At 34.9% G+C, this 10,870-nt stretch overlaps 1 protein-coding gene across 1 annotated transcript; it reads right to left on the bottom strand.

Moving 5' to 3' along the window:
• Window positions 1-663: 663 nt before the first annotated feature.
• On the bottom strand, window positions 664-10,338 carry LOC110456468. The gene is made up of 10 exons (XM_021507246.1): window positions 9,976-10,338; window positions 8,947-9,092; window positions 6,245-6,407; window positions 5,493-5,550; window positions 4,483-4,546; window positions 3,578-3,733; window positions 2,855-2,913; window positions 2,460-2,565; window positions 2,221-2,280; window positions 664-1,154 (listed from the first exon to the last, which is right to left on the bottom strand). The coding sequence occupies exons 2-10, from the start codon at window positions 9,087-9,089 to the stop codon at window positions 1,007-1,009; spliced, it is 957 nt and encodes a 318-aa protein (XP_021362921.1). The 5' UTR covers window positions 9,090-9,092; window positions 9,976-10,338; the 3' UTR covers window positions 664-1,006.
• Between the last annotated feature and the right edge of the window lie 532 nt (window positions 10,339-10,870).

Here is a 10,870-nt window from a genome sequence, read left to right on the forward strand (position 1 = left end):
CCCCCCTTTAGGAAATCCTGGATCCGCCCCTGTTCCAGGCCGATTAAACTGAAACTTTGTAGGAAGGAATGATTGACTCATGGTCCTGACAAAGTGTTGTTATTTTTCGGGTCGATCAGAAATACAATTTGGCTGCCACGGCTGCTATTTTAAAAAAACAATTTCAAACTTAAAGTTAAGTTCTGCTAGGCCGATTTAACTGAAACTTGGTCTAGGAATCATACAGCTCATGGTCCTGACAAACTAAAGTTAACGTTATACTTCACTATTTTTTACTCAAATTGGTACATATTTCAACAACAAAAATAAATACTGTAGGACTCAGGTGACCGTTAAGGCCCATGGGCCTCTTGTCTTTTTATACTTCACTTTTATTTTGTCATGTGATTTAACTAGACATTAGATGGCCTTAGTTCAACAAACTACTTATATTTCCAAGGTGTTATTTAAGAATGACAAGGCAGTAGGATTGTGCTACGGCAATTGCCTATGTTCCTCACCAAGACGCCACTGAACCGACCAAAAAGAGGTAGAGTCGACGTACATCTTTGATGTGGTAGAAATTGTATTGGTTTAAAACACTATTATATATACATGTATATATAGATGCAAGAAGACAAAAGAAAAAAAATATCATTTTTTATAATATTTTATTTCCTTTGGTGTGAAAAATAATCAATTATTAAAAATCTGAACAGCTATTCACCAATACTACGATGGCACTAACAAAATCGAATACTGAACGGGAAGCTATATCTTAGTCACAAGCACTGACTCTGTTCATATCCTTATACGGTTTCTTATTTCATCAACAGTAAAATAATTGCAAGAAATACGAAATAAGGACGCAGAAATAAAAACAAAAATTAAGGAGATGTAATAAGCCAAACAAAGTGACCATTTACGGCTCCATATGACCATTTTTACACTTTTATGTACAATCGTTCGAATCTCAAAAAATAGGGATTACATAAAGTGCATTATAACCATTGCCGATATATTTATGTTAGATTCCCCACTCCTTGCGTAACATTTCTATCGTTACTGAATTCGATATCTTGTCACCCTCTGCATTCAGACCAAACTTTGCACCGCTTTCAACTTCAAATTGACCCATAAACCTCGTATCTAACTGATCACAGGCAGGCTGCCACCTGCAAATGCAATTGTAATTCGATTAATCAATTGATAACATACAGGTATAGGGAAAAGGTTTTGATATTTCATACCGTTTTGCTATATTCGAATATGCGATAGCGATAATTTAATTTTGAAGATTTGATTTAATTTATTCGAACTGATGTGCTATTTGAAAACGAACAACAGTATGTTATACCGAAACGGCGCCCGTGTATAATTATAGTGAATTTGTTGTTCTAGTAACACATCTGTTTATTCGAGATTATTAGCATAACACTAATTATCAGTAAAAATAACAAATGGTAGAACTCGTTCATGTCATTTTGATATGATTATGTACAGATTCCTTTACGGATCATCTTGCATATCTTTCCTAACTCGAGAAGCTATCGTGTAATCACTATATATATGTTAATTTTTATAACTGAATAGCTATTCTAGATTTTGCTAGATAAGTATCTAATGACCACTAGATTATTTGTCTAGTCACTATTAGACAGGTATCTCCTTATTAGTATATATAGTCTATCTAGTCCATAGGAGAACAGCTTTGTATGGCCTGTAACATATCCATGAAAATAACAGGATATATAAGTGATAGTAAAATAACGTATCTAGTAAAAGTAAGAGATATTATCAAGTAACAATAGACAGGGAAAAATCTAGATGTTAGTACTAGCTTCGGTAATTAAATACATCTGAAATAACATTATTGTGTATGGTATGACAAGTGCCTCACAATTACAAAAAGAAAAATTGCATACCAAAACACTTAGGTTGGTAGTGCAATAATAATGTTTGATTTCCAAATTATTTCTGGTATACGGAATTATATTTAGGGTATGGGTATGCAACATACTTCATTGACACTCAGTTGACGTGCCATAGGTAGAGAAGAGAGATTTTAACATAACTGTAGCGTTTTAGGTGTAATTTAGTTGCCATTCACCATAAGAGAAAAAGAGAGAAAAAAATAGTCAAACTTTATGAGCATGTAATATGTAATTTCTATTTCAACAATATTTTTATGTTAAATATGAACATATATTTAGTAGTATTTAAAAATCATGTGATATATACCGGGTGTCGCAGCTTATCCGTAGAAAATCTGTCAGGTTAGATGTGGACATGTGGACAGTCCTGCAAGGCAAACAAATCATCGCAATAGAAAAATGTATATATTACAAAAACACGTGTAAATGATTTTGCACACGTTAAAAGAAAAAAATTATATGATATCTTATAAAACCGCAAGACACTTGTAAACTACGAGATCAACACCTCAAAACGATTGTGTAAATGATATAACCGATGCCGACCTCATGGTAAACAGCAGGACGTCTCCAGCCCTGAAATCTGTTGTTTTCCACTGACCACCAAACCCAGCACTGATCTCATCAGGATCTGATGTAAACCAGCCGCTACCTGAAAAGAAAGAACAATTTACATTTACATTAATTACACATTACCACAATGTTAACATTTTTTTAAAAACGTTAACTATATATTTTGGTAACATAATACTGTATAAGTTAACTGATTAACAGAGAATGGTATCATCGAGCAAGGTATATTGCATCCTTTTAAATTTCATGTAGGAAAAAAGAAATAGAAGCAACACCGAAATGCTCTCCATGTTTGGCGAAATACATAGAAGCAACACCGAAATGCTCTCCATGTTTGGCGAAATACATACAAAGTAATTAAAACATACCTTTCAGATTGGCTGCTTCGACATCCAAGTTACCGTATGTTTCCTGGAAACGTTTAAAGCTGTAATCAAATGAATAAAATGTAATACCAAAATAAAATGCTAAAAGTGTACTTTTATATCAATTTCAACACGTATTCTTACTAATTTCAATAACACGTTTAACGTTGCTGAGAAATGGGGAAATCAACTTCATCGTACCTAACTTCTCCAATTTATGACAGGAATTAAGTGTCGGATGATGAAAGACATGCTTACAGTGTCATAGATCTTGATGATCGAAATGCATTCGCGGGCCATGTTCGTTGTTTGTTGTTAAATTGTTAAATGTACACAATTTTAAGGAATAAAGCCGATAGCGCCAGTGAACAACATTTCAATCGAGATTAAATATGCAAATTAAACTTTTCAGAATGCTTGTGAGGTGTTCAACTGTACCAACTAACATGTGTTAGATACGATTAACGGACGAGATAGCCATAAAGGAACATCTAAAAAAGCAATCCGAAAACAGCAAATCTCGATTAGAAGCCCTTTAACGTGCACTTTCAGCTTTCACAGATATACTGATAATACCACTATTGATTAGAAAATAACTTACGTAATTAAAATACACAGTCGTAAGTTGTTATTCTAAACTACGTAACAAATATACAAGGAGTGACATTGCCCTTCATTGCTTGACCTTTCTGAGTTATTTTACAAAGCTTAAAGTTCTTTACACACCTGTCGAGCTTGTGTGATCCCTCACACATACACAGTGTTCCCATTTCCACACTCACATCACCAAACGGTGTCCACAGCGTCACCAGGCTCTGGCTGCCACGCCCCATGTACACGTTATCCACGTGCGCCCCGGTGAACGCGCGGCGGTGGATTCCCCTTATACAAATACAAAATAGTGTGGTATTCAATAGCTTTGCAAGAGGTAAAGCAGAGGACAAAACGAACTAAATCGATATCCTGACTTAATACCTTCCTACTATTAGAAGGTCATACAAAATCAGTTGCCAAGACATATATGTGGTCTCTAGTTTAGACCCGCGAAACCAGTGTGACCATTAGACATGCAACTTAAAATGAGAGACGAAAGAGGCTGTTTACCCTTCGAAAACCCCTGAGCACCCTTTCTGTTGATACAGCAGTGCTTGTGAAAGGCATGCTGTTTTGTTTATAGTTGGAACTCGTTACCTCAAACTTGAGTTCTGGAAACAAATATTACAAAACAAACAGTGACCTTGTCTTTTGGCAAACCACATACAAATGAATACGATTCTTTCTCTCATGTAAGGCAACCCATATATCGAGTCGGATCTTTGTGCAATTATTTGTTCTGAAGTTAGTATCCGAACAAGAAAATTCTGTTTTTGCGAACAGTGACCATGATCTTTGATGAACCAAGCAAACATCGATACTGTTTTCCTATTTTTTGAAATTTGCACAATTATTTCTTCTGAAGATAGCATCCGGATTGAACGAACGGATAGACACACAGACATATAAACATCCCGGTGATTGCTATATCTCTCCGATTTTATTCCGGGGAGTAAATGAAATGTTTAATGTCCCAATTTTGATTTATTTATTTTCGAATGAAATAGTTTCCTCCTCACTAATCTTGAGACACTTACCTTAACCATTTGTAGTCAAAAGTAGCACAGTCGGAACCGAACAATTCGTTGAAGAATTTTTTGGCTGAAATATCATTATGTTATGCATGAATAAGACGATTATTTACTTTCTGCTTCGATTTCATGGACAATTCAAATCTATATAAGTGGCAAGTTAAAGCATGTATTAAGTGTGTAATAACAGTATTCAGTATTATCTAGGCACCAAATGAGCCAAAACTAACACCAGTGTTGTATTTGTGCGTTTCTATTACAGTGTATATAGCACATACTGGACTATTCATCTTATCTTTTGTACCCCAACACACAACCACTTAATTAATATGTGAAAGTCGGTAATAAAGACAACGATCGATACATGATAAAACAGTCAATACTGAACAGACACTATCATGTATATGAAGTAATTAAAGTGATAAAGCTATCAAATTAAATTAAGTAAGCAAAGGCAAGAAATAGAGGTTCCCCAACGAGTGATGGCTGGTTTTCATGTTTAACTCGAGTTAGTTCATTTTCAAATTGTATAAAGACACGAGTGTCTTTTACAATTTGAAATCCAACTAACAAGAGTTAGATAAACATGATACTCAACCTTTACAAGTTTGTAAGTTTCTTCCACAACGTTCAGTCATGATATCTAGAAAACCATATGTTTCTCTTGCTAATACATTATTCATGTTTCCGATCGGGAAAACAATAGCCATGAACTATGACGTCAAAATGGAAGATGACGTCGCAAAGCATTGTTACTTCACGTAATTTTTAGAAGACTGACCTATGAAATAACGTTCAGGGTGGCTACCAACAAGTGGCTGACCAAAAATATTTACCAACTCCTAGTAAGATAATTGAATGTGTCGAGAGTGAGGAAACCAGGAGGTTGTGGGAGAAACGTTCACCCACCAATCACGACATTCAATCTTTATCATATACGATAAAGAACAACTTAATACAAAAAGAGGCATACCTTATTCCAAATACAGAATTATATCTTATATATTTTAACTTACGTCTAGGACCCTCAAGGACACGGATGACTTCCTTAGCATGTGTAATGTCATTTTTTCCCTGTAAAGCACAAGGTGCGGTTACATAATTCTAAAAATATCTTTTATCAGCTTTTGTATTTATCAATTTCGGCAGCATGTTGATCTGACCAAGAGCTTCAAACGCAATGTCTATAAGTTATTTTGCAAGCATACACCCTAACATGTACTTTCTCCGTATCGCACAAAATATTTATTTTCTTATGATATGTGGAGTTGGCGATTACATAGTGTATAATGCCATTCCTAATCAGAACGTTTCTTTCGTCGTTATAAGTTAAAATAACTGCCTTGTCTGCGCGTATCCGTTTATCCAAGACGTGCTCTATAACTCACTTCACTTATTGCATAATTAAATCTTACTTTGGTAGCAGACCCCCTTGCAATGACAACACTCTACAAACTGTGGGGAAAGTACGTGCTTTTATAATTGTTTGAAAACTAATACAAAGGGGTTGTATACACTCGATCTCATTTATTTAGTGTTTGGTTTCATTTTCAGAGATAGCATCGAAAAAAGAAGAACATGTAAGATTTTCGAACAAGTAGATATTTATATAGATCACGGACTGGTTTATACTCGTCAAACCTGAAATATTAGATACAACGGATATTGCATCGTGTCCCAATGGAGGACATATTGCTTCACAAAGAGATATGTGTATTTGACGCCGTACCTCCAGTAAAACATGATTTATGTACATATGTCACTCTACCTCCATGAAGGGAATACACCCGATACCACATCTAGCACCCAACACTCCCTTGGTCGCGGGTTCCTGTATCTTTCCATCGCCACCTGAAACCACATGTCGAATTACCGCCTCCCGGGCTTCCAGAACTTCTTTTCTGTCGTGAAATCCCCTGATAAATAGGTACCTGTTCAAAACAAATGTCTTGTCTTTTATCGCCTGCAAACTTTTTGAACATTCTTGTGACAACATTTCAAAGGTATAATTCAAAAACTGAGATGGAATTATTAGTAACATAAGCCTTTCAACTTCAACGTTCTGGTTACCTTTTGACATTCTCCTGTGTTTGCATTTCATACATGTATATATTGATGATAGGACAACTAGTTTGAGTTAGTGTGGCTGGTTGTGTAAGTTTATTGGTATATCTGGTTGTGTAAGTTTATTGGTATGTCTGGTTGTGTAAGTTTATTGGTATATCTGGTTGTGTAAGTTTATTGGTATATCTGGTTCTTTAAGTTTATTGGTATATCTGGTTCAGTAAGTTTATTAGTATATCTGGTTCTGTAAGTTTATTGGTATATCTGGTTCTGTAAGTTTATTGGTATATCTGATTCTGTAAGTGTATTGGTATATCCATATATCTGGTTGTGTAAGTTTATTGTATTTCTGGTTCTGTAAGTGTATTGGTGTATCGGATTCTGTAACTTTATTGGTATATCTGATTCTGTAACTTTATTGGTATATCTGGTTGTGAAAGTTTATTGGTATATCATGTTCTGTAAGTTTATTGGTATATCTCCTTCTGTAAGTTTATTGGTATATCTGGTTCTGTAAGTTTATTAGTATATCTGGTTCTGTAAGTTTATTGGGATATCTGGTTCTTTAAGTTTATTGGTATATCTGGTTCTGTTAGTTTATTGGTATATCTGGTTCTGTAAGTTTGTTGGTATATCTGATTATGTAAGTTTATTGGTATATCTGATTCTTTAAGTTTATTGGTATATCTGGTTCTTTAAGTTTATTGGTATATCTGGTTGTGTGAGTTTATTGGTATTTCTGGTTCTGTAAGTTTATTGGTATATCTCCTTCTGTAAGTTTATTGGTATATCTGGCTGTGTAAGTTTATTGGTATATCTGATTATGTAAGTTTATTGGTATTTCTGGTTCTGTAAGTTTATTGGTATATCTTGTTCTGTAAGTTTATTGGTATTTCTGGTTCTGTAAGTTTATTGGTATATCTGGTTGTGTAAGTTTATTGGTATTTCTGGTTCTGTAAGTGTATTGGTGTATCGGATTCTGTAACTTTATTGGTATATCTGATTCTGTAACTTTATTGGTATATCTGGTTGTGAAAGTTTATTGGTATATCATGTTCTGAAAGTGTATTGGTATATCTGATTCTGTAAGTTTATTGGTATATCATGTTCTGTAAGTTTATTGGTATATCTGGTTCTGTAAGTTTATTGGTATATCTGGTTGTGTAAGTTTATTGGTATATCTGATTCTGTAAGTTTATTGGTATATCTGATTCTGAACGTTTATTGGTATATCTGGTTGTGAAAGTTTATTGGTATATCATGTTCTGTAAGTTTATTGGTATATCATGTTCTGTAAGTTTATTGGTATATCTGGTTCTGTAAGTTTATTGGTATATCTGGTTGTGTAAGTTTATTTGTATATCTGGTTGTGTAAGTTTATTGGTATATCTGATTCTGTAAGTTTATTGGTATATCTGATTCTGAAAGTTTATTGGTGTATCTGATTCTGTAAGTTTATTGGTATATCTGGTTCTGTAAGTTTATTGGTATATCTGGTTCTGTAAGTTTATTGGTATATCTGATTCTGTAAGTTTATTGGTATATCTGATTCTGTAAGTTTATTGGTATATCTGGTTCTGTAAGTTTATTGGTATATCTGGTTCTGTAAGTTTATTGGTATATCTGATTCTGTAAGTTTATTGGTATTTCTGGTTCTGTAAGTTTATTGGTATATCTATTTCTGTTAGTTTATTGGTATATCTAATTCTGTAAGTTTATTGGTATATCTGGTTCTGTAAGTTTATAGGTATATCTGGTTCTGTAAGTTTATTGGTATATCTGATTATGTAATTTTATTGGTATATCTGATTCTGTAAGTTTATTGGTATATCTGGTTCTGTAAGTTTATTGGTATATCTGATTCTGTTCTGATTCTGTAAGTTTATTGGTATATCTGGTTGTGTAAGTTTATTTGTATATCTGGTTGTGTAAGTTTATTGGTATACCTGGTTGTGTAAGTTTATTTGTATATCTGGTTCTGTAAGTTTATTGGTATATCTCATTCTGTAAGTTTATTGGTATATCTGGTTGTGTAAGTTTATTGGTATATCTCATTCTGTAAGTTTATTGGTATACCTGATTCTGTAAGTTTATTGGTATATCTGGTTGTGTAAGTTTATTTGTATATCTGATTCTGTAAGTGTATTGGTATATCCAGTGGTGTTTTCTTTGATGTAGGTGGTGCTGTGTGTTAAGGCTTACAGCACATTACTGTTGGTGTTGTAACTGTATTGGTGTAGCTGGTCCTCTATGGTTTGTACTTACATTAATTGGTGTAATGGTCGTTCAATGGTCCTTTGTTTTTATTTCTGTGACTTGTCCTTTGTCTTTTAAACTTGTGTTCTGTGGGTTTTATATTATATTTATAACTGTTGGTATAACTGTTCCTGTATGTTTAAAACTTACCCTTGTTGTTGAAGTTGGTCTCGCAATGCCTGAGTGTTTCCGAGTAAATGGTTCGAGTCTTTCAGCTCCTGAAGTTCCGGTGAGGGGAACGTCACAACACGTGTTCCAAGCTCCACGGTTCGGGGGTACTGCGTAACCTCCATAGACTAAGTGGAGCAGTGGAAAGTGATGTTAGTAAGAAGCTGTCTACAGACTCTTCGGTTGAATAAAATGCAGATACATCACCTTTCGGTCTAGACAGTGAATTGGTGCAAACGTAACGTAATGACTAGATACCAAGAACCTTAATATATCATCTTGTATTTTGACCTAACGAGTTTAAGGTGAAGAGTACGTACCATTAATTTAAAATATGAAATTCATGCCTACTTATATTTTATTTTTGTTTCTAAGAATCATNGGGGGGGGGGGGGGGGGGGGGGGGGGCTGGTGATCTGGTGAAACTACAAATACACAGAATCAAATTGAGATATGAATACATTGACAAGGGAAATTACCGAAGCCATAACAGTCATATACAAATGTATCATACATAGTCTTAGCATTCATAACTGATGCAACGGTACTCGTTTTCGCAAAATCTAGTTTGTCATATCTCATGTCTCCTAGTTCTATTTTAGTCCGTTAAGATTGCTGTATAAATAAAAGGTTACACTAACAGTGATTCCCTAAAACCTTATCAATGAGATAGCGCTTTATATTGCCATTGAGTGGGTCTCCTAATCTGTGGACGACGTTTATAATTATAACCGTGGACGCGCAAACCTGAACATAACCGTACTAGGGGATGCTTATTAAGTACATTTAGTGTAATAACCTAAATAGGAAAATCTCGTAACACGTAACGCGTACAGGACTTCGTACAGATAGTGTTGTTGTTAAGCCGACAATTACCCACGACTCAGACCGTACGTCACCATGTTCTAAATGATGACAGTTTCATATTACTGAACATTGGTAACCACAAATTATATAACTGGAAAACCATCTGGTTAAATAGCGCGTATACAAATATAGACGATACGTTACCGGCCTTGAGGTGGTCTTGTTGCGTGCTAACAGGAGTATCTAGTTGACCGCCTTCCGTGTTATCAACACTACAAGTATGTGGTGTTTGACCGTAAACTGTTGACACAAATAGTCACATATTATGATAAATATGTTGTCTTGCATTAACCTCGGTAAAGTGTCTCGACGACCAGCCATCTTGGGCGAGGCCTAAAGACATATTTACGTTAATATCAGTTTTTTACCAATTCCTTTGTACTCATATCACTGTGTATGCTTAACTAGAAACCTTCGACAGTAGTAATAAAGATATTAAGTCCGAACATCTCCAGAATATCACAGCATATTTCAGGTTGTGTTTTGGTGTCTCCCCTGACGTCGACAGTTCTATGAGGTCCGAGAGTAGGTAGATCGGATCGTAATCATTGGCTAGCGAGGATACACTAAAATACTAATACTAGTAATAAAGAATCTGTTATTCGAACTGTAAATCGATAGAACGAGGACAAAACATGATAAAGGAAAAGCTTAGACGGGGACCCTTGGCAACGTACAGGGAGAACAATGTCAGGTGTTCCGGAAAGGTAAATCCTTCTGCTTCATCGACAACACTCGCCATGTAAATCGAGGTCAGATCCAAGCAATGCCACATCCTCAAATCGAGAACCGGGTTAGTGTGAACGAAATGATAATGAGCATATCAAAAACGTTTGAACTTCATATCATACAAGGAAACAGCATATTTCCAAATAAGATCATGATAAAGACCATAAACCTTTTTAAGCTTATATTGTTCATTAACCTGCTTCTTTGTACTGACAGAAGAAACAATTTCCGGGGAGAGGAAGCTCGAAAATAATAAAATATCTGATGAGTTTGCATTCCACGTCTTTAGTACTAACCCTGATTTATTATT

The sequence above is a fragment of the Mizuhopecten yessoensis genome, unplaced genomic scaffold (genome assembly GCF_002113885.1).
Source record: "Mizuhopecten yessoensis strain PY_sf001 unplaced genomic scaffold, ASM211388v2 scaffold8745, whole genome shotgun sequence".
Classification (NCBI taxonomy): Eukaryota; Metazoa; Mollusca; class Bivalvia; order Pectinida; family Pectinidae; genus Mizuhopecten; species Mizuhopecten yessoensis.

Coding starts and splice junctions, on each gene's coding strand:
- LOC110456468 (XM_021507246.1), bottom strand. CDS start 9,089: ATGGAGGTTACGCAGTACCCCCGAACCGTGGAGCTTGGAACACGTGTT. Junction 3,734..4,482: donor TTTGACTACAAATGGTTAAG/GTAAGTGTCTCA, acceptor TATTTGTATAAG/GGGAATCCACCGCCGCGCGT. Junction 2,566..2,854: donor CGAAGCAGCCAATCTGAAAG/GTATGTTTTAAT, acceptor CTTTCTTTTCAG/GTAGCGGCTGGTTTACATCA.